At 38.9% G+C, this 25,187-nt stretch overlaps 1 protein-coding gene across 5 annotated transcripts in view; it reads left to right on the plus strand.

Moving 5' to 3' along the window:
• slc16a1a (solute carrier family 16 member 1a) overlaps positions 1 to 25,187 on the plus strand; it is a 134,883-nt gene that overhangs the window by 108,574 nt on the left and 1,122 nt on the right. For 2 of the 5 annotated variants that reach the window (XM_088090935.1, XM_088090940.1), the window contains 6 exons: positions 3,602 to 3,689; positions 5,386 to 5,520; positions 15,747 to 15,851; positions 20,167 to 20,424; positions 23,671 to 23,814; positions 24,009 to 24,782. In XM_088090935.1, coding sequence (XP_087947061.1) covers positions 20,208 to 20,424; positions 23,671 to 23,814; positions 24,009 to 24,782 — 1,135 coding nt within the window. In that variant the 5' untranslated portion in view covers positions 3,602 to 3,689; positions 5,386 to 5,520; positions 15,747 to 15,851; positions 20,167 to 20,207. Of the gene's footprint in view, positions 1 to 907; positions 985 to 3,601; positions 3,690 to 5,385; positions 5,521 to 15,516; positions 15,852 to 20,166; positions 20,425 to 23,670; positions 23,815 to 24,008; positions 24,783 to 25,187 lie in introns of those variants that run through there. The other 3 variants (XM_042496969.2, XM_042496977.2, XM_088090943.1) reach the window with 2 other exon arrangements.

Consider the following 25,187-nt stretch of genomic DNA (forward strand, 5'->3'; position numbering starts at 1 on the left):
GGTAGGAGAAAAATATGTATTTGATATTGGGTATGACCTTTCCCTTTAAGTTGGGATTGTTGTTTTATACCCAAGGTCAAAAATGACCTTTCAGGTTTTATTTCTGTTTTGTTGTTTTTAGTCGCCTACACACTGATGTTAAGGATTAAGTTTGCCCCACGCATTCCTCTCAGCTAGTATCTTTTTGAGTGCAGACTGTTCATATTAATGTGACCTTTAAACATACTTATGCAAGATATTAGACTTTAAGGCGTCATACATATGTACAACATCAGATAGTCTAGGGCTGACTGTCAGGGTTTCTGGAAACTTCAGATTACCATACTATAAATTTATAGATTTAAATTCATCCTGCTGTTTGTTGACATCAGATATTAAGTGGATTTAAGGACAGTAAAATATCTGAATTTTAATACGAAGTGCCATGTATAGAGGAAGACTAAGTCTTGTATGGTATAGCTAAGAGAAAAAAAGTCCTTCAACAACAAATATGTAAAATCAGCATTATTTTTTTTTCACATTGACCTTTTGTGTTCCAAGCTCAATCAAACGTGAGCCCCGGCTCCGCCTCGTCCTCCTGATCTCAGCAAGCTGTGAAAAGCAGGAATCATCATCCAACGCCAGCTCCAGAAAGCCCGATCCTGACATTTAAATAAAAGATGATGCAATTCAAAAGAAACGCTGGGCTTCATAGAAAATCTGATAACACAGAATAGCTTTTACCCTGATTTCATAAAGAGGTCCACACTTGAAGGAAGCATTATTTTTATCTTCTGTGCTACAATGCCAAAAAATTAAATATTCATGAGATGCTTTCCCCATATTTACATACAATGTGTTTTTTCTCTAGGTGAGGCTTTTTCAAGGGCACCGTTTTTGTTGGGCTGATCCACTAACCTCTCATTTAATTGTGCTGTTGAATTTTGAGTGTCTACTTTGCTTTGGCACTTGAGCGCCGAATGAAACAAGCAAAAATTATGTAAGGTACGTTCCCTTTTGGATTTGTGCACCTCAGACATTTGAAAGTGAGACCATTGTCATGTAGCTTCATTGTCAAAAGACAGCAACAGATGAATATTTCATCCCTCCTGCCAACAGAACCTCTCCTGCCTGCATACAGATGTTGGCTGCATTAAAACAGTGTCGGAGCTTCCTGTATGGAGGCTTTGGATTATTCACTGGTGCAAGTCTGTCGTAAAGCTGCATTTAATCCTTTGTCGCACGAAGTAAGATTCTGCATTTAGATTCATTCAACAGAAAAGGCTTTGATTAAATTGATTATTGCAGATCTGATACTGGAAAAAAAAGGGGAACCTCTGTGTATATGTGATAAACCTTATTGATCCCACACATTGAAGCTGAATTTGGTAGAGACTGCAATGGAGATTGACCGAAATTGATTTCTCAGGGCTGATACCGATACCAATTATTACTGGTTAACCGATATTGGGAACCAATATGCATTTACAATAAAAGTGGAAATCTTTCTGTCAATATTTCGAATTTGGAATATAACAGACTCCAACACAAAACTTTGTTTAAATGCCTTTAGCAAATGTTTAATCAAAAGTGACACTTTCAACATCAAATACAGCAAGATCCCGGCAACTTTTTTTATAAAGTCAACTAAAAATTTAAATAAGAAATGGATAAATAAAAATAGCTCCCTGAGGTTTTACCAAGTAAACGTTCTACTCATGCTGACACTTTCTTAGAACTTTTAAATTAATTTTTTAAATGTTTTTATATTCTAATTTTTTAATTTTATCAGCGATCATTAGCCAATACAGATAATTGGAAAAATGCCAAATATCGCCCCGATAATCAACCAAGCCGATAATCTGTCGACCCCTAGACTGCAACATAAACATTACTGATTAGATCAAGGTGTGTGTGGTGAATATTGGGGCAGAAATTGTGAATATTCATGTTTTAAATGAACTTTTTTTTATAAATTTGAAAAAAGGGGGTAGGATGTGATAAGTATTCCTTTCCTCCCACTCCTTTTCAGATATTAGATACTTACGTTTGTCTGCTGAATATGTCAGATGGTCATTCTGATGTTGTTTTTTTAGTGCTTACTGCTTATGGCTGGACATATCACTTATATTTTACTTTGTTCTCCTATTTCATTTGTCATGTTCAAAATAAGTATAATAAGTATAAGTATAATCCATAAAAACAAATGACAAGCAGCAATGTCAAAAGTTATAAATAGCAATAAAACAAATTGTTATTATGGGGATTGAAGATAAAATTTCTTGTCAATTCTGTTACATTGTCGAGCAAACCAGAGGAGCTGGATAACAACCACAGGTGGGTACCACCGCAGGGGGGAAAAGCAGTGTAATCAAATGTAAAATTAGTCTGCCTAATTTAATATTTTGCATACAAATATTTACTGTGCAAAGTGTTGAACAAGGTGTTTGACATCCAAATACCAATGTGAGATAAATGGTTTAAAATGACAACTTCTGTTACAATTCGGAAAAAACATCATCTACAAAAACAAACAAACAAAAAGCTCAGGAGGTAGAGCGAAAGATGGCTGTGGTGCAAAGACAAGAGAGGTGTTTTACAAGTGCAAGTCCATTTGCCATCTGCCATAGATCTTGTCTGCAGAAAATTTAACTTAAGTTAATTTAAGTTTGGAAATTTCTCTTATGTTGCTGCTTCTATCAAAACCATAGTGAGAATATTTTAAGTTTGGCTGCAGAGTCATGCTTCACTCCTGCAGGCCTTGTCACTTTACAGGGGCTTGCAGAAACATTATGTTTTCATAATTACGGTTCATCAAATCTTTATTATTTCATAACATTATAAGTAGCTGTGACAGTAGTAGTATAACAAAGTATTGAGGTAGTTGCACTTTACTGAGGTATTTCTACTTTATGTGACTTAATACTTTTACTCTGCTACTCCTCTGAAAGAAATATTGTACTTTTTACTCTACTAAATTATTTAACAGCTGAAGCTACATTTCAGATTAAGATTCTACATACAAACAATAGATCAGTTTATAAAGCATGTTGCAAAATTAAAATTAAACCAACCAACAGTATATGAAGTAGTAAGCTTCACCCCAGCCTGCTATAACATTTAAAGTACTGTTAAATACATAATACCAGTTTCATCTATAGGTGTAGCTGTGACAGTGAGTTATTGTCTTATTTTAGCGGCGATATTACTGTTTCCTGTAGTTTTTAATATCCAATCAAAGTGCTGCTTTGCAAAGTGCTGTAAAAAGAAGACAAACTTCACAGATTTAAAAAAAAAAAATTTAAGTAAAGATGCTAAAAAGAGCACCACTGACAGGCACCATTCTGCATAATAACTACTTTTTCTTTTAAAACGAAGTGCATTTTGTTGCTAAAAGCCTACTTGTGTACTTTTACTTAAACATTTCAATGCAGGACTTTTACATGTGATGAAGTATTTTTGTAGTGTGGTATTGCTGGTTTTACTTTACTAAATGATCTGAATGATGAGTATTTTTATCTCACCACTCATTGTAGTCATAGCAGGAGCAGTATTGTAATTCTGAATGTGTAAAAATGTCTTGGTAACTTTTTGGCTCATACATTATGTTCTGCACATACAGGACAGCAAGGTGGTGCGTCCACTGCTCCCCCTGCCCTGCCCCACTGCTCTGCTGCCTTATTCCCTGGAGGCCACCGCAGCATTATGAGGTATGAGAACAGCTCCTCTTGAGCCATTTGGCTTCCTGCAGAAAGGTTGCCACAAATCCGCCGCGCACACACATGCTGGAGGAGCTGTGAAGCATGCCAAGCTTTTACAAGAGGGTGGGATTTGTTGATGTTATTGTTGTTTTTCCTGAATAAATCCTCCGGCTATAAGCTGTTGTCCCATGCATCTTTTTCTCTGATGAATATTGCATGGATTCTAAACTTGACTGGCCGGCCAGCCGCAGTCCTTAATAAAATCACTGTGAAATGGTGAGGTAAATTATGCCCTAACTGTGGTGGCACCAATTAATAATTCATTAGGAGCTTTTCAGACAGTCGAGGGCCTACATACCTTTCCTGACAAAGCTTCTGATGGCGACGTAGAATTAGCATTCAGAGAAAGCTGTGTGAGGCAGAAATAAAGGATTGTATGTACCTGTCATGGAAACAGATGTATGAAATGCAAATGCTGTTGTATTACAGGCTTCCTCACTTCCTCAGAACTTTTGTTTTCTTCCTTCGTATTTGTCTCCAGATTACCATTTTAGTCTCTGATAAATGTGAAATTATTATGATGGATGTGGCTGCGTTGCATGCTACTTAGAAGTCTTTAGCTAAAGAGGACAAGGACACACATTGCACGAAGAAGTGTTGATGCATTCAGGGTTTTAATCAAATTACAGTGCTGACCGCTGCAGGTGTTAAGAGTGGACTGCTCAAATAAAGTGCGACAGGGGGATTCGTTGTAGATTGTGTTTAATATCAAAAGAAGTACGCCTACATGCACAAGAAAAGAACAACCTGTGTCATCCTTTCTAAACAGTCAACAAATAGCGTTTTAGAGGGAGACCGCTTCGGCTGCATAATCCATTATTTTACTCAAGCACACACAGCATTTTTATGCGTCTCCACGGGAGAGAAGCTGCATCCTAAATTCCTCTACACACCTCAGTACATTAATGAGAGCACAGAGTGCTGATGGTTTTTATTTGCAGCTCGGACGCCTTGGGTCTCCTGCGTTGATGAAAACTGTGCATACCTGCGCCACACTCTGATGCTCTCTATCTAACCATGTGAGTGGAGAGTGCAGGTACTTTGCATGGAGCAATTCTAAGTCAATTTTCCCAACTTCCTCAAGCGGAAAATGAGCAGAGCAAAGATAAGATGCAAAAGTGCATTGTCGACTGTGTAGTATATCTGCTTTATGACGGCATACAGTGAAAATCCTGTATAAGCAGGGAACTGACTGTAACCTGAATCAGGTTGCATAAATATTCTGTGATCTCCACGGTTAACGTGCCCGGCTCATTCGACCATTTCTGGCTCTGATTCGCTTTTGTTGTGCTTTCATTAGGTATTAGCCAGTATGTATACTTCTGTCTTCAAGCTGACAAAGCTTTATAGTCATGAATTCATGGATAAATGGATTTACTAAACTCGGAATAAATGCTTGTGATGCAGCCGTGGCATTGCAGAGACACTAATAGACGCAGTTAAAACCAACACCTAACTGGAATGAATGAGTCATTGACCCAAGCAGTCACACAATGATGAGATTTGAATTATAATAAGATAGAAAGCGGTTTAAAACTGTACAGCGCTTGCATCAGCCACTAAAATAGCTGCTGAAAAATGAAATACATGATTTCATGTTTTTAAAATAAATCAACTGATGTCAGAATTTTCTCTCTTTTCTTAGCCTCGCCGCTGGCAGCAGCAGGGCTCCAAGGATGGAAAGGATTGCCATGAAATTCAGGACAGGCATTCGTGCTTCCCAGAGGATGCATCCTAATGAGTTTGGTCCCCTGAGCTTTCATCCTCCGTTCCACCACCAGTAAGTTGACATTTTTGGTTTTGAGTGACATGTCTGGACAACTACTGGATGGACTGCCATGAGATTTGGTTCGTGCGTGTTCCCCTCAGCATGAGTTGATGTACAATGTCCACTCCCAATGTTTGTCCACCACTTGGTCTGGGGAATAGCAGGAACACAAAACAGCAAATGCATACACATGGTATACATACAGAAGAAAATACAAATGGATTCTAAATTCCTTTATGTGTACCAAAAAGAAATTATTAAAGAAAACTACATAGTTCTAGTTAATCTTGTTGAAAACTATTTCAAAGACTAGATTGCTAAAATGTGAAACTAATCTTTTAACTGTTTGCATTACATTTTATTGAAGTTCCTCTCCCGGCATTGCTGAAGCCCCTAGAAACTCATCTCTTTTCATCCAAATTAAATATTTAGAAGTTTTTTCCCCCATTTTGCAAATTATTGGGATTGGTTCCTCAGGTGTGGGATGTAACAAACCCTGGATGTCTGAATCTGTGTTTTTGAGACTGTTATTGGTACACTGCAGTTTCAAGGCGTGAATGCTCACACATGGCACTGACAGTTTCTTTTGCTTATTATATGTCTTGTAGCATTTAAAAACACCATATGGGCATGTTAACAAGGTTAAAAACTTGATTTTCATTGAATGGGGTCTTTAAGGAGATGATGGGCCAAGCTACCCTCCTACGCATCTCTAGGCAGGTGGTGCTGATTGTAAATGAAAGCAGGGAAAAACTAAGATTGAAGAAGGTTAAAATTACATTCATGGTAGAATTTTTTGCTCATTTTATTGCCTTTTGAGGCCATTAGTTTCATATTTGGAACATGAACGTGGTGCAAAATAAACTTTGTCCACAAGATGTCCCCACTTATATATATTGATAGGTTCTTGAGTCTCATGATTTGGCTTTACAATAAGAATTTTATGTTACAAACACCTCAGTTCCTCACAAAATAGTCCATTCAGTTTGGACTAATTTGCATGTGGATGTCCTATATAAGTCCCCATCTTCGTTATACTGGGTTGAACTGCAGAGCGGATGAACTGGGCTCAGTCTGTTGGCCACGCAGGAGCACGAGATAATGAAGGGGAATTCAAATGTTGTGCCGGAGTTATGTGCTCATTCCAGCCTTCACTGAGGCTGGGGCCTGAGCCAAAGAGTCCCGTGGCGTAACAGTGCTCTTGTCTCTCAAATTTTATCACTCAATAGACCTGCCATCTGGCCAATCTCAGAGGTGCAGAGACAGTGATCCAAAATAGAAGCAGCAATAGAAAAGGTCAGACACAGAGTAAAGGCATCTGTAAAATTGCTCTCTCTTGGCATGGCGGCGTAACACTGACAGATTTAGTACAGATCTTTGATGTCTTTTCTAGACAGAGGAGGAGTAGGCTTTGGTCACAAATGAGGGTGTTCACTTTTATTGCCAGTAATAATACTAACATTAATGCCTGTATCCTCTAGATAATAACCTGTTCCATGTCCTTGATATGTATAATAATTGAGAGGAACATTGTGAAATTGCCTCTTAAAAAAGATTTGATTTGGACCTGAGCCAGAGCAGCAAGGCCACAAATAGTAGGAGATAAATCTGCTGATGCACGTTTTCCTGCATCACAAATCCTCATGATTACCCCAGTCGTCTGTGTTTTGTGTGAATGATTTGCTGGGGCTTGATCAGCGGCTCAGTCATTCAAAAATGGATCCATCCTAACCTCTCCTCATGAAGGCACGCTCGGGCTTGAAAACTCTGATCTATGGTACTGCAGTGGGAATTGACCCTCATCGGATAAACCGCTCCAAATTGCCTCCCTGATATATAGCTGGCCCTTGTTACCGCTCTCCCCCCTGTCAATTTTCCCCATTCCCCTCAAGGTCAGCTCTCCGTGCTGTTGGACAAAGTAGCAGAACAGCTCTCCTCTTACTGCCTGCCTACCTCACATCCAGCTCTCCAGCCCGCTGCCTGCCCTCCTGCTCCAGTCACATTTCAGATAACTTAATGACTACGCCAGCATAAATAAGGTTAGAGAGGAACGAACGTGTTAACAACACGAGATGGCTTCATATCAAAACATATATGATGACTAAAAATTTGCTGGAAAAACAGTGATAGGTCACTAAAAACACGTTTGGTACCTAAAATGTTGTAAAAAAAAAAACATGACAGATTGCTAAAAGACAACCGGTTTTGTTATTTGTTGTTCTCAATGGTCTGAAGCTTGGCAGGTGTCTCACTGAGCCTATACGTCATCTACCATCCCCTCCACCTCTAAATGACACTTGAGAAGCATTTATATGATACATATGAGAGGTAAATATCCATGGTTTGCAGAAATGCACAATGCCAATGTTTTCTTTTGATGGCTGGGCCGCTGTATCACATGCAACACCTCAGATGTGTTTTGATTATAACAAGAAGTCACAAAAACACATGATCTTTATCATTTCATCCGTCGGTGTCATCAGTGCGGCTACAACTAGTGTTTGCAGAAACAATATGACACTTTTGTGCATCCCTGAACATACTGAAATAAACAAGGGTGTGTTATATTGCTTATGAGCTTGTAAGAGGGAGTACGTGTTCTTATTCTCTCGTCTTAAAATGATTCGTGATAGAATGTGTTGTTGTTATTGTTCATAGACAAAAGCCGATAATTTAGCAGGGGTGTAAAAGGAAGTAGGAAACAAAACCCCACAGGGAATTTAATTGCCGTCTTCCACTTGTTCAGTCAACACAATAGGCCATCTTTTGTAAGGGTCATCGCATCATTTCCTAACATGCTTCTTCATCGGACAATAGGACCCCTGTGATGACGGAACATTCCCCGTTATAGGTATTTTATCTCTTGACGCAGGAACCACAGGAATGTTACATTTTTATCTCCAGACTAATCTGCATGCTGTGTCTATAGGGTGTGTGTTTAGATTAGATTTTTATTTTTAGATTATTATAATCTGTAATGGTCCCCATGGGAAAATTGGGTTTGTGGGGCTGCAGGGAATAAGTTATTGATCAGACTGGAGCAAGAATATTGCACATAATGCAACAAATGACCACAACAAATGAATATGCTGAAGACAAAATAGCAAGTGACTAAACAAAGGTAAATTCTCTTTGTTGCAAATTTAGGCAGGAAATAGGGCATTCATATTCCTGTAAAAATAGATTTTTAATACATTGTGTTCATGGTGCCCTTTTTTTCACCACTAGTTGTGCTATGTAGCCATGTTTTTGTGAGTGGGTTGAACAGTACCTGTGCATGACGACACGCGCGACACAATACACATTCCTGCCGCCGGTTTCAGATTATTTTCTGACCGATGGATGGTGGTGGTTGCATGCAGAGAAGCACAACCGTGCATCTGCAAATGAGGTAATGACGAAGGCTGGACGCTAGCAAGCATTGATGTAAAAATTTGACATTTTATTCAGTCATTTTTTGAATTATTTGCACACACATAAAACTGCATAAAACCAAGAAGCCACAGCCACAATTTTAAAAAAGCACACTAAAGAGAAAGAGTAACCAGTCAGTAAACAATGATCCAATAAAAAACAAGAAATACATAGAACACAATACATGCATATATATATATATATATATATATATATATAAAATTAAAATTTCCAACCCTGATAAACATCAAGACATTCAACATTCAAGTAATTTTCTTAGCAACTGTTTTTTGGGAAGAAACTGGGCTGCATTTGTCAGACCTCAAGGGCACATGCAGTGTGATTTGGTGAAAATAAGTTAAACAAGTGAAAACAATATCTTTAAAATTTTGATATTGTGTCTATGGCAAGCATTATCAGTAGGTCTTCAACCAAAAAGTAATACACAGTTAATCTGTTGATTGTTTAGTCTATAAAATGGCGAAAAATTCTTAAAGATGCTCCTTGCAACATCCCAGAGCCCAAAGTGACACCGTTATTGCCAGACCAAAACCCCAGAGACTCTTGATTTACCATCAGAAGTAGAGAATTTTCACATTTAAGAAGCTGAAATTGACATTTTTCCTTAAAAAGTGACTGAAATGATTGATTATTGGCAATTTTCTTTCCATCAAATACACGACTACTCGCTGCAGCTGAAATTGTCAGATTGCCTTTTAAGATGAAAGTATCCTGATACACTTGATGTTCATAAAAAAATACCAGCCTTTACATTGAAAACTGCACTCAAAACTGCAAAAACACCAGATGTGCTGACAGAAGAATAAAGGAGGAGAAAATCAGCTCAGGGCTGTAAATCAGTGCACGTGCCAGCGCAACTTCGAGTGGGCCAAGGTTGAAGCCTTTATGGCAGGAAGTATTGTGTAGCCGGATATCTGACAGCACAAAGGAGCGCTTGAAGTGCTCAATAAGTGAGAAAGTATCCACTGTGTGTGTCTGATGGAAGAGAAGGAGGCTTGTAAACAAACAAAAGATCAAATCAAAGCTTGTGTGACCGAGAAATTTATCAGAAAACTCCACTGAAGTTGTAGTTTCCGTTCCATTCACGGGCCGCCTTTTGTGGCGCCCATCGGTGTGTATCACTGCGCACGATGTTTGTCTCAAAATCTGCGCGATAACATTGAAATGTGCTCCGACATATAACAAAGCATTCAAATACTGCCCCAAAAATGCTTTTGTAATTTGATGAAATACCTCCGGGCGTGATGCAGAGGCCCTGGCACGGACCTGTGTGCTGGTCACATTAGGATGCACAGTCACCTCAGTGTTCAGCCACGCAACACGGTGCAAATTAGAGAGATTAAATGGTGTAATGGCATTAATGCATTCAGGTGTATCTACAAAATAACTGAGTGCTGTAGCCATTGTAATCATTATCCAGGCTGCCCTTTCACTAAATGTTGACACAGTTGGCTGTTATGATACATGATCAGATTCATTTTTAAAACGCCATGGACGCCAAGTTTTTTTCAATCCTCACATGAAGTTTGAAGATAAGAATAAATATAGTTTGTGTTATTCTCTTTTCTCCTGTTTTCATGCTAATGTTGCACTATTTATATGCCAGAGCCACGAGCCTCCTAAACCTCATGCTATATGCGTAAATATGTAAATATTGGTCTTACATTCATCGGGTGGTCAGAAACACAACTCCAAATGAATGATAATGTTATTCTATAACTGCAGGATGTTTTTGCTAACTGCACAGGGATCGACTTCTTAGATGAGATTGGAGTCAGCATAATAGCTTTTGAAAATACTGAGACAATGACATGCAGTTTAGTATCTAACCAATAATGCATCCTAAATAGCAAACTATGCATTATACACCCAACATGTTTACTATCATTCAATATACTGTCACTTCTCACATTTTTTCACTTAGATTGAAGCATTATTGATTTTACAAAGCTGTTGGTTTTCTGTCCAATATGGGTGTTGTCCTCTACCGCATTGCTTTGTGGGATATTTATTCCAGCATAGTTAACAGTGCTAACATATTGTAATATGTAGTACTATAATACAATATGTAATACTGTAGTATGCAGTTTGCAGACATTTGGTTTCATACTAAGGTTTCTGACACACAGACTGTTTAAGTCTGCAAATAGCATGTTAGTATGGCTTTTCAGACACAGCCCAGGAGTGCAAAAAGCAAAAAATTATATGTACAGATGTATAAAGTGGTAGTAAGTTAAGATAAGATAAGGTGAAGTTGTTGTCATTTTTAAGTTGCAGCAACTTCACAATATTAAGTAACTTTAACTAACAATTAGATATAAAGTAAATATATATTAAGACTAATAGTTGTATTTACTTTCATTTTTCAAGGCAATTGGTTTCTTAAATAAAGCAAAAACTTGTCAGATTTTGTAGGGCAATTGGTGACATCACTGTGGCTATGTCCACTTCTTTTATACTATGGGCAAAATATATTACCATATGTGGTGCAGGTACAAGTACAAGTAATGCCAATAGTGACTCAACTCAAAGTCAATTTTATTATCCCCAACGATATTTGATGTGCAGCAGGCATCAAAATACAAAAAAATACATAACATGCTGATGCTTTTATCATGCAAATTAGACCCTAAATTAAACGTTAAGAAACTTTTTGGTGATTTGGGTTCCCGAAGCTTTAAAAACTAGGATTAGTTTGATCGCAGCCACACTTCAGTATTTAATTCCAGTATGAAACAGACTTCATTTCTGAGAGTCCAAAAAGTGCATTGTACTCCAGTGTGATGAGTTTATTGTCTCGACTCTCAAGGATCTAATAAGTGCATTACATCCTTTAGTAAGCCATTCAAGACACTAATGTCCCCTGAACTGCTTTCCTGAGCAGATGATGCATTGCTGTTGAAGCCGGAGCTGGACAGACCTTCAGTCACTTTGAGGCTCAGTGTCTCGGTGACTCGGTTGCCTGGCATTGTTCCACAGTGTAAAACGTCTGCCAATAATGGCTTTTCTGTCCTCAGAGAAACACACACACACAGTTTATGTGAATGTGTGTTTGGGCTGGAAGTGCAGTAAGGTTTTTTTCATACACTGTACCAGGTGAAAGCTCTTCTGTCACTGCAGCCACTAACTGGGATAAATATTTTCCTACTTGTATGTGTGAGCTAATTAGCTTTTGCAACACTGTGCCCTCACCCTGACCCTTAATGAAGACCCCGCTCTCTCTCGGTTCAGCAAGCCAGGATTTACTTCACTTTCATCTCCGCCACCATGCATCGACGATAGGTAATTGCCGCTGACTTTTGACCTGTGAGTGTCAGTGCTGTGGGCCACGATGCAATTACATTCAGCCCAGTCGTAGTCCAGAGGTAGTGGGATGTTTATTTGGTTCCTGGTTGCACAGCTGGTGTTGTTTTTGTAAAATGATCAACTTTATGAGACACCTTATGTTCTTATTACATGTTAGGTCAGACTTATTTTGTAACACATGAGAAAAAGAGGAAGTACATGCTGTGAACGTGATGAGGTGGGATATACAGTACAGCAAAGCATTGTGCTTGAGCTTGTTGTAATAAACAAAGAACACTGGTGGTGTATGTTGATTGCGAAGTCCATAGTTTGACTGTGTACATATAACAGTTTTACGGCAGATTATTATCCTGTATAGGAGCTGTGTTTCACATAGCTGAGCTAATCAATTTTAATCCCTCTGACAAAGCTATAGGGCCATTTACAGCAGTGGTTGCAAACTTCCGAGCTGCAGAGTGAACCAGACCTCTGAGGAAATATTAAGATTAATTCAAAGTGTTTAGTGTGTAGGATTTAGGGTTGGAAGAAATTGAATATTATATAATATGTTTTTTTATTCTTTTGTGTATAATCACCTGAAAATAAGTGGTTGTTTTCGTTACCATAGAACGAGCCGTTTATACTACATAGTGAGCAGATACTCACCTATGGAGATTGCCGTGTTGAACCGCCATGTTTCTATAGTAGCCCAGAATGGACAAAGCATGTCCCTAGATAGGGACATTTGTGTTTTCACTTTAGTTTGAAGTATTGGAAAAAACACAGATTTGAAATGTGAAACTGCTTTATTCTGTGGGTTTTTTTTGTTGTTGTTGTTTGTTTGTTTTTACCGCTCTTCATCATTTGCCCATTTGTTTTTGATTCTCTGTGAAAATCTCCTGAACAATGAATACAGAAGGAACCAGGAGAAGTTTCAGCTGGTTGCAATGTGCAGTCTTCACCACCACTTACCACTTAACCCCTCTAAATGTTACACACTGAACCTTCAAAAGCTGAGTGATAATTCTTTTCCTTCACAGTCTTCTGTCTTTACTTGTCACTCTCTGTCAAGCCACAACAACAAGATATTGATACATCCTTAGTGCATGAGGTCATCAGTTTGTGATCAACAGTGTTGTGCAAGTTACTGAAAATAAGTAATTGAATATAGTTACTAGTTACTTCTCTCAAAGGTAATTCAGTTACTTGCAGTTGTTTAATATAAAAGTAATTAGTTAACAGGGAAAGCTACTTGTATATTACTTTTCTGTAGCTGCTATAACTTAAATGCCTCTGCGCAGGAAATAGCTGTCACTGGAGGCATTACGTTTTCAGTTTGTCTGTTCGTACATCCCATTGTCGTGAACGCAATATCTGAAGATCAAGGTCAAGGTCACCGTGACCTGTATTCGTCTCATTCTTGTAAAAGCGATATCTCAAGAACACCCTGAGGGCATTTCTTCAAATTTGGCACAAACGTTTGAGTGGACTCAAGGATGAAGTGATTAGATTTGTAAATGGCCTGTAAGGCAGGAGATGACTTCACCTGCTTCCTCAATAGCTTCCGCTTTAGTTTGATGTAGTAATACTACAGGGGAGTGGAAATGTTTGGAAAAATGCACACACTGTATAATGAGTGAGCAGTGGACTGGCAGACTGAGTGTAGAATAACTGATACATATTGTTGCACTTTTCTTAAGACATCATCTGTTTTGTAAACGTTTTCAGCTTGTATTATGTAATTTGAAGGTGTTGTTATTTATAGGTTATTATGCAATGGTTTTACTGCCAGCCCACTTGGGATAAAATTGGGCTGTATGTGGCCCTTGAACTAAAATGAGTTTGACACCCCTGCACCAGAGGAACTCGGAGGATCACCAAAGTTTTTAGAATAAATCCTGCTGGAATCATGAATGTCTAAACACAACTCTGTGCCAGTATCTCCAGTAGATATCTCTAGTAGATATTTTACTGAAATAGTGAAAACTTTGACTTGCTGGTGGCACTGTAGGAAAAGTTGAAGAATCTTCAAAGTCATGAGAGTTTATCCTCTGTGGACCAGGGATATATGTAGCAATTTGTTACAGTTATTGTTTGGGACTTTTATGGCCTTTATTTGATAGGACAGCTAGAGAGATGACAGGAAACAGGGATGAGAGAAAGTGAGGATGACATGCATTAAAGGGCCACCGGTGGGACTCGGACATATAGTGCTTGTATATTGTGCACACACTCTACCAACAGAGCTACCCAGTGCCCTTTATGTAGCAAATTTAATGGTGAACCATTTGATAATTGCTAAGATGTTCACTTCAGATCCACAAGTGTCAACCTGCTGATGGCATTATAGAAAAAGTCAGGGGATTGCCAAGGTAAAGAGCTTCACTCTCTGGGGACCACAAATGTCGGTACAAAGTTTCATGACAACCCGTGCCCCAGCTGTTGAGATGTTTCAGTCTAGGCCAAAGTGGTGGATCAACATTACTATCTCTAGATGACTTAAAAATAATTTTAAATTTAACAAATAGTTGCAATATTTAGAATTTAAGCAGGTACTCAAGGTTTGTTGGAAATTACTGTTTCCACAAATGCATTCCCATAAACGTCTGTTTGAGTGTGTGCAAATATGATTGTTTTTGTCCCAAATCCATTTCCATTCTTCACACTCTTGCACTTGTGAATAAATGCCGGCCCAGGAGAAAACACTGAATCGTAGGTGGTGCTCCGCTGCATCCTCTGTTTGAAAAGCAATAAAAGTCCTTATTGGAGTGGAAAAAAATGAGGGGAACAGCATAAAACAACATAACAAATAATGTTTCAACAATGTCAAGAATTTTAGGGCGCTTTGCAAGCACACACTGTTTCAATAACCTCCTGTACTCGAGCCTTTCCTTTCCCAAGCCCCGACACAGACTCATTAATAGCACCTCGGGGAGTTTTAGGAGAAAGGCTCAACCAGATCTGACCCCTCAAGTGTTCAGAAATCTTTCTCTCAGGAGAATGAAGGTAAACAATGTCTGTTGTTTAGGTAAACCGGATTTCTTATAGCTATAATAGCTAATTGAATAGGGCAGATAAATCAGCTAATGCAGGAAATCAGCGTCTTAGAAAGCATCTTATCTCTTAGAGTGCAGACATCATTTGATATCCTCTCAGGTCACACATGCACTATAGGGTCGTGCAGTGAATTGCTTTAACCTTGTGTGTGTGCGTGAGCTCAGCACATGACAGAGGGGTGGAGAAAGTATTGTAGGGGCACGGCACTAAGCCTCCCACAGCCAATAAGAACTTGACTGACTTCAACATTTAGCAGCAAAGTGTCCAGATCATCGTCCAGCTGTTTGATGTGGGCGCTGAATGAACTCAACCTTTCAGCTTCACTGAACTCACTTTGCTGAGGCCGAGGTGCCACTGGCAACTTTTGGACTGTCATAGTGGATATAGACCCACAGATAACGTCTGGAGTGTCTGTGAAACATATGCAGTGACTTTTTTTTCCATATTTCATACATATTCAGAGACACTCAGTCCAATTCAATGATGTCTGCAGTGTGTTAGCGTGCCTCCGAGACTGCTGTTTATCTGCACAGCTCATCTGGGCCTGTTTGAGAGCTGCTGCCAAGGTAAGACACTTGACACACAGACACTATGCACATTTAACATTTAACAGCATCAATTTCAAAATGATTACTTGCATAAGAGGGCTATTTTCAGCTTGATATTCATGAAAGATGTATTGCTTTACCAAGGCTATAACAATACTTATTATGTGAGTATGTGATTTCCCTGAGCAAATATTTAACAAGCTATTCTCATCTATAATTAATCAGACAAATTCACCAGATCTAATAAGTGGTATTAGAAACCTGAGGTCATAAAAGGCTTAAAGCAGTGCTGCAGGGAAGATGAGTGAAAACTGTTTTTGCTAGAAGCACCAGAATTTAGCCAAATATGTTGAAATTCATGTTCGTTCAACGTGATTTCAGCTACTTTTGTTGTGATTATTTTCAACCTTAATATTTAGATGAAAGACATAATCATTGTGCGCAGAATGTAATGAGTAAATTTTCTTAATTTGAAAAAAAAAACCTAAAATCAAATACAAGGCGAATGAATATCACTTATTACTGTTAATCTTATTAATTTAGAGAAAAAAATTAAGGTCAATGCCTCTGCTGTGTCCTCACATTAACAGAAATTGCATTGTTTCAGACTTTTATTTTGTATAATCTTGGTCAGTATTACTGAGAAAAAATATTCAATGCAACTTTTTCTTTTTGCTACCTTTTTTTCGTGACATAAAATAAATGACAAAAGACTTTTTATGCAAACAAAAGACATTTTTCTGTCAAATTTTGTTCAGAAATTGGTATAAATCCATATTAGTGATCACTTTACCAACTTAATCCATAATTCATTCACCTGACAGGTTTGGCATATCAAGATGCTAATACCACACAGGTGTGTGTTGGGCTGGTCACAGTAAAAAGCCGCTCTAAAATATGCAGTTTGATCACACAACAAAATGCCAGAGATGGGCAAGTTATCAGGGAGTGTGCCTTTGGCATGCTGACTGCAGGAATGTCCACCCGAGCTGTTGGACGTGAGCTGAATTTGGCAGTACATCCAACCATCCTCACATCCGCAGACCAAGTGTGACCACGCCAGCTCAGGACCTCCACATCCAGTTTCCTCACCTGCAAGCTGAAGAATTTCTGCGCAAACTGACAGAAACTGTCTCAGGGATGCTCATCTCAGTACTGGTCTCAGATCATCTTGCAGCTGAAGAAGCCGAATGTGGAGGTCCTGGATTGGCACATTAGACTGGTCGGATGAACTGCCAAATACTTGGAAATGACAATAAGGTTACAGCACAACTCTGGTGGACATTCCTGCAGTCAGCATACCAATGGCATTGTCTCACAAAACTTGATACATTTGCAGTATTGTGTTGTGTGATCAAACTGCACATTTCAGAGGGACCTTTCATCATGACCAGCCCAAGGTACACCTGTGTAATAATGATGCTGTTTAATCAGCATTTTGATATGCCACACCTGTCAGGTGAATGGATTATGGATGATGTTGGCAGAGTGCTCAGATTTAAACACATTTGTTAACAACATTTGAGAGAACTAAGCCTCTTATGTGCACTCAAAAAGCCTTAGATCTTTTATTTCAACTAATGAAAAATGGGAGCAAAAACAAGAGTGTTGCATTTAGTGTAATATTTCAACAAAATGAAGAGGGGAAATTTATGATATCCTCCTGGATATGATCTATAAAAATGGGGCCCTTGAGTGCACCACATGAATGATGTTTCTTTATGTTAGAGGGGTGCTCTGCCTCAGTTTCTGCTAATTTTGGTCAAGTCCAACAACAAAGTTCATGGCTTCACATACCAAGATCAGCTGTGCTCAGGCTAAGTGACTCATGTTAAGCAAAAAATTTCAAAGAAGCGTATATCCTTTAAGCAGTGACACCAAATCTTCTTGTGTCTCTGTGCTGAGCTCACCCTGCTTTGTCCTGGTATGTCTGTGCTGACAAGTGGCACTTTGACTGCTTTATTTAGACCTTTACAATGTGACAGGGGTTAGCCTTGATGCCTCCGCCCATTTGTCTACTTATTACATTCTCCCACACCTGGCCTAAATAAATCAACTCTGCAGAGTTTACTGATACTTTCCTCTCCATTTCAAAGCCAAGAAATCAATTCCAAGTATGAAATTATCCGTTTCATTCATTATTTAGACAGTTTTGCTGTTTTATCTGGAGTCCTGTCCTTCTTAACTCGTTGCTCCATTCATCATCTTAAGTCAACTGCTGAATTTTTCATTCTTTAAAAAGTACAAGACTGTCTCTGCTGCCAGTTAAGAGCATTTCCCCAGCATACTGTCCTATTTGGAAGGCCGCCTGGTGGATGTGTGGTGACTGTATTCAGACAGTGAAAATCTTTCAACCTTTCTTGTTAACGTGCTGGACCCTCATTTTCCATAGTACGAAATGGTGTGAAGGAACATCCGTCTCTTCTTTTTGTCAAAAAGGACAATTTGTTAGAATAAACCAACGCGTTAAAAATCATAATCATTTCGAAATCTACATAAAACAGCAAAGATACAAAGTAAGATGACTTATGTTTAAGAAGTATAAACATTAACATAGGCATGTAATGCCTTAACCATAAAACCAAAACAAGGCAGAGAAACAGCAGCTCATAGGTGCTAATCACCAGCTGATTGTTAAATAACATCAGTTATGCTAATAGTGTCATAAGGGACTGAATGCAGGTATCGTTTGACTTAAAAAGTTGCAATACTACTTGGCACTGGATTATTTTGGTTGACACAATAAAGGTTTCGATCCAGCCCTAAACATACAACATACAAACTCACAGCAGTTGGTAGGTTCATTTTAAATGTTATCTATATGCCAATTCAATTTGTCCAACCCAAGTGGTTACTATATATTTATTCCAAGTGACCTTAAATATCTGTATGAATGAAGAAAAGACAAAAGTTCTTATTTTACCTCAATTAACTCATTGCATGTGTAGAATAATACAGGAGGCACATTTACAGCTGCATGGCAGCAGCTAAAATCCCAGCTCAATAACAAAAGTTCTTTAACACATTAAATATTCACTACTCGCTGCACACAACTGGCTTATCCAATAAGTTTTCAGAGCGCTAAACCAATTCCTCAACCAAATCAAGTCCTCCTCGGCTGAAAAACACTATATCATCACCGCCCTGAGCTACCAAGCAGTGTGAATTCAACCAGTGTTCATGGTCTGATCGATGTTTTCTCTGGGTAGTCTCCCCTGTGTAAACAATACAGTAAGTTGTTTGACTCTGCAGATGGACTCTTATTCATCACCTCTAAAGTGAGACTGTGGGAGATTGTCGGGCGGGAGCTCAATAAATACACGCAGAGAACAATTCAAAGCAAAGCAAGGCCAAAATCGGCATCTTTACGCTTAAACCCTTTTATCCAGTTAGGGAAGTATTTTTGGACAAATATGATCTCTTTCCAAATACGTATGAGGTAGCAGCAAAGTAGAGGTATTCAGAGGCACTTAAAGGTCAGTATACAGAGCTCAAACTGTATTTTGCACGTTGAGGGTTGATTTATGCAGTAAAACAATTATGTTTGGTCAGTTAGTACAGAAGATAAGAGACACAAAGTTCAGAGAGCATGACACAGATGGAAAAAAACAAAGACTAATACTGTTAATTATAAATAATAATTAACTTTAACCTCTCTGACATCTCTCCATTCGGTGCATGTGTATAGGTCCTGTTTGTATTTTGGGCTTGTGTGTATGTAACCTATAAATAACAAGAGAATTGAAAATTCCCCTTGTGGATTGACCAAAGAAAATTATCATAATTTCTTTCAAAAATGAGGTAAGAAGGTGATGAGCAACTTAAAACGAAATGACCCCAAAAACTGGCAAAGAAATTTGTTTTTAAGTAAAGTACAAGAAAGTTATCCTAAACAAATAGCAACAAAAAATCAAAGAAATAGTAAAAAAAACAAAAAAACAAACAGCAACAACAACAAGGAAATGACCATAAAAAATGCTTAATAATAATAATAATAATAATAATAGCTCTGTAAAAGTATTTTAATATATACTTCTGCTGATTATAGATAGTTAAAACATTTTTTCCCTGGTGTTTTTGATCATTTTCCAAATATACCAATTTCTTGCAATTCACAGAATGTCACTTGTCAAGTTGCTTGTTGCTTTTTTCTCATCTTTTCCAGTTCGCTCAGGGTTCAAAGATTTAATTACCTGTGAAGGCGTCTGAACACAGCACAAGAAAAGTGACATAAATCCAAGTTAAAGTTCAAAAAGTTAAAGTTAAAGTATGTCTTTTTCTTCTTCTTAAACCAGCTTAAGTAACTACATTTTTTTGTTTCTCTCCTGAACAGGTCCTCATAACTGTTGAAATCAAAGAGTTTTGTGATAGAAAATGGCTCCTGCCGTCGGTGGTCCTGTAGGCTACACACCCCCTGAGGGTGGCTGGGGATGGATGGTGGTAGCCGGGGCCTTCATCTCCATTGGCTTCTCGTACGCATTCCCCAAATCCATCACTGTCTTCTTTAAGGAGATTGAGGCAATCTTCAATGTGACCAGCAGCCAGGTGTCCTGGATCTCGTCCATCATGCTAGCGGTCATGTATGGCGGCGGTGAGCTACGACACAAAGTACAACCTGCCAGACATGTTTGTTAATTCTTGACATTTAGCACATTGAAGATTTATGATTGAAATCAATTCTCGGCTCTTAGCTCAACTGTAAAAGATTTACTCCTGGAGTGTTAAAAGCCGATCCATTGCTCAAGAATAGAGTTGCATTGTTGCCTTTCAGTTTCAGTCAAAGAGGCCACAGATGCTCAAAGTTACAGCGCAGCTTAAATCAAGCATTTCATACTGAGATAAAACGATACTGTAACTCCTCCATTGTAGTGCAACATTATCTGTCTCTGGAGGACATGAATAGGTTTGTATATCCGCTTATTGTGTCCAACTTGTGCTTCGAGAGCGGGACCACCAGGGGTTTGGTTATGTTCCTGCACTGATGTGATGAATGAGACGCTGGATGATGTCACACAGATCGGGCCAGGTGATGATGAGGATGTATTCATGTGCGTGATATTCAACACGGAGAGAACAGAGTTCAAAGGAGCTCTCGTCGTCCCTCAAGACCGTCTGCTCTGAAATCAAAACACTGCAGTTGTCTTTACTCTAATGTGTGATAACCTGGAAAAATGATGACATAGGCATCTTTTTCTAATCTCAGGGAAGTTTTAGGAAAGTTGCTTTCGTGTGCCAAACTGATGTGATGTGGGAAATATCACACCATATGAAACTGCTTTTTATCAAACGTTCTACTCTGGACCTCAGTGTAAAATATATTTACAAGATCTGCAAGCAGTAAAATAAAAGTGTTACTTTATTGCTCAGCCAGCATTGCATACCATTCATAGTGCTGAATATTACATCTGAACTTATCTTAAGTGTATATCATATTTTGCCACATGACCTCTATAAAAGCAAGTTGCCAAATGTCTGCCATTAACCTCAACATCAAGTTAAAGGCTGACTGTGATATTTTTCAACTTGGACCCTATTTTCTGATGTTTATGTATCTAAGTGACTAATAGACAAACTTTAAAAAGAGAAAAAAATGGTACAGTGTTGAATGAGAGTGCTGCAGGTGATTGCAGCAAAAAATGCCACACAGGGCATTTGTGCACCGCCAATTTGCTGCTTCTAAAAGCGCATGTTTTTACCACTCAGACAGGCTCAGATTATTACAATTGTCTGACAATTTTTGACAAAGATCCCCACAGAGGTTCTCCTTTAAAAGAGCTAGATCCTTTTCGTTCAAGTCCAAACAGCCCCAAAACCACCATCGCCAAACAGACCAGACCCTATTTAAAGAAAGAGTGATTTCAGCGTGTATAGAGCCAACATATTTTCACATCCAACTGGTTGAATTGGGGTTTAAATCACCAAAACCAGAGCTGGTGATTGTTGTAAGAGTAAAGACACAAACCAAAATGGTTTTTGTGAGTTTCCCTTTGTTTTGGTTTATTTTGAATGAAGTGTGTTTTACAATGATAAAAGTTCTGTTTTTTAAATGGAGTCTGGTGGGTTTGATGTCGATTTCAAGGCTGCTTCTGTTTTTTTGTTTTTTTTAATCTTAGTCTTTTACAAAGAGGTCTCTCTCTGTAGTGATCCTTTCTGTTAGTTGTCAGACACGTAGAATAACAGTCTGAGCCTTTCAGTTATGAGTACAAGCAGTTTTTGTGGATGTAAATTGACACTGCTCAGTTGCCCTATGGTATAACTGTATATAGCAGCCTGTTTCATCTCTGCTGGCTGCAGTGGTTTTGCTCAATACTGGACTACTTTCAGAAATTGTCTTTATTAGTTGCTTTGCACAGAAATATTAGAAAATAGGTTCCAGGTTGAGAAATACTAAAGTTACCCTTTAAGCCCTCAATAGGCTGCTGTACAACAGAAGTACTGTAAAGGAATCAATGCTGCTTATTGTTCAGCAACACATTCCCTGCAGTGGTTAAAGGTTACTGAGTTACACTGTGAGAGCATCACATCTTCATTTGTCTGTCACTTTACAGTGCATTGTTTCAAATTTTGTATCAGCATCTATCAGCTTGTGCTGGTTTACCACCTTCTTCACGGCTGTAAAAGTGAGACGTGCACCTGTCCTAACCTAGCTATGAGTCACAGAGGGCTATGCATATCCGGGTGTAACACTGTTAATTAATGCAAATGTTTAGATCTAAATATACACAGATGAAAGCAAGCTATGCATGCTAATTGAAAGAGAGTGAGGAAATGTTTGTCAGCGCTGTGTGTAGATGACAGCCGAGTCGGTCGCCGTCTGTTAAACATTCTGAGCACATCGGCAGGAGAAGTTCATTAACAACCTACTGTTGCGTACCTCTGTACTCCTTCAATTTTTGATTCATTACGTTCATAATATTCTACATTGGTTTGTCTCCAACCTTTTTATCCTAGGCAACTCTCCCTGCAAGGCGGAAGGAAAGAACTCATTGTTAGTGCGGAGACTGCCTGCATTACAATTTAAAAACCCTTTGTCTTGCAGCGTGCTGGCAAATGAGTCTGGACAACCTCTAAACAAAAACTGTCAGTTTCTATTTAGGTTCATTGGGTAGTGCAGGGATTTGGCAGGAAGGCTGGAGTGTCTTCCATGTGGGTCCTCGTACTCATTTTGGCTGGTTGATATAAGCTGTAGATTGAGATGGTGTTTTGCGACCTGAACCCTCCGTGTATTTTAGTCATTTGTTTACAAGTCATACTGATTTTTCTTGAATTGGTGTTAAACCCAAAGCACATGTATATTAATTAAGTTAATTTAGTGTTACCTCATTCTGTCACTCTTTCTTTGGAACCAGATTACCAGGTGTCAAAATTGCAAATGCAGGTGCAAATTGTACTTACAAAGATAGCAGTTGTTATTTTAACCCCATACACACACACACACACACACACACACACACACACACACACACACAGGTCTGAACTGTAGTTCCAATAATCATTTTAAATGTATTTAGAGCCCATTTAAAAAGTATCCACCAACAAATTACTCCCCTGTCAATTTTTTAGGAATCCTTGAACCTGATAAATTGATAAATGCTCATTTCATTACAGTTTTCATGGTTTTTCTGACACATCGCATTATTAATGGCATGAGAACACATCTACTGCAGTGCAGCACTGACAAAAATGATTGCAGAAGTTGTTTGAATTTGCTGAGCCACTGCTGTGGAACTGGAGCCCTCTGGTGGCTAAATACACACCCTTGCATTGAAGTTTGGAAAGAAATCCCCATCTTTCTGCTTCTAATATGTGATCTTGCTTTTTTTTTTTTGCCCCTCAGGTCCCATCAGCAGCATCCTGGTTAATAAATATGGGAGTCGTCCTGTTATGATGGCGGGAGGATGCCTGTCTGGATTGGGTCTCATAGCTGCCTCTTTTTGCAATTCTGTTGAAGCACTATACTTTTGTATTGGTGTGGTGGGAGGTACCTAATTTTAACTTTCTATATTTTTAAGTTTGGTCATGAGTCATCTTTTTTCTTTTTTTTTTTTACTGCGCTGTTGCCATCTAGTGTTCTAAAAAATAAAAACACCAAAAAATACTTTGAATCTGCAAACACTGTTTGATTATACCTTTTATTAACTCATATATTTATATATATTTTAATTGATTTTGCAGGTTTGGGATTGGCCTTCAACCTCAACCCTGCCCTCACCATGATTGGAAAGTACTTCTACAAAAGGCGGCCTATTGCTAATGGAATTGCCATGGCTGGCAGCCCTGTCGTTCTCTCCACCATGGCTCCTATAAACACCTGGCTTTTTGAAAAGTTTGGTTGGAGAGGAAGTTTCTTGATCCTGGGTGGCCTGCTTTTCAATTGCTGTGTCGCTGGTTCCCTCATGCGACCCATAGGACCGAAACCCAAACCTGCAGAGAAGACCACAGAGAGGATGACTATATCGCAGAGGATTAACAGCTTCATCGATCTCTCTCTGTTCAAGCACCGTGGCTTTATGCTTTATATTACTGGCAATATTATCATGTTTTTCGGTCTCTTTGCGCCACTGGTGTTCCTCAGTAACTATGCAAAGAGCAAAGACATTCCCAAAGAGAAGGCTGCCTTCCTCCTGTCTGTGCTGGCTTTTGTGGACATGGTTGCCCGGCCCTCAATGGGTATTGTGGCTAACACCAAGTGGGTGCGGCCCAGAATACAGTACTTCTTTGCTGCATCTGTGCTGTACAACGGCGTTTGCCATGTTTTAGCACCAGTATCGGTAGACTACAAAGGCTTTGTGATTTACTCCATCTTCTTTGGGTTTGCTTTCGGCTGGCTGAGCTCAGTGCTGTTCGAGACCTTGATGGACCTGGTGGGAGCCCAGCGCTTCTCCAGTGCTGTTGGGCTTGTCACTATCGTGGAGTGTGGTCCTGTATTGTTAGGACCCCCTTTGCTCGGTGAGTACATAACCCACCATATGAATTTACATGGGAAACTGCTGATTTTTAACCAGCTTTTTATCATAAGTGTGGGTAGTATGTAAATAAGCTGTGGTAAACTTCCCTCCATCTTACCTGTGCCCAGACCTCCCTGCTCATCTCAAATCGCATAATTTGCCAGATTTTCTATGGCTTAAGCTCTCATTGTGTCACAGAGCTGCAGGAGCGTTTATTGGTCTGGTATAGCTCAGTGGATTCTGGTAATTGTAGGTTTAGTATCTGTTGAGCATTTTCAAATGCCAGTCCTTCTTCCCAGTTTTTCTCTATCATGTAGCACCAATTTCAAAAGTATTTGCAACTTTCTACAGTAAAAAGAGCTTTGCTCAATGAAAAGTCCATCTTTCCTGTTGTTAAAAAATTCTT

This window comes from Plectropomus leopardus, chromosome 2 (genome assembly GCF_026936395.1).
Source record: "Plectropomus leopardus strain MGB_pleo_1.0 chromosome 2, ASM2693639v1, whole genome shotgun sequence".
Classification (NCBI taxonomy): domain Eukaryota; kingdom Metazoa; phylum Chordata; class Actinopteri; order Perciformes; family Serranidae; genus Plectropomus; species Plectropomus leopardus.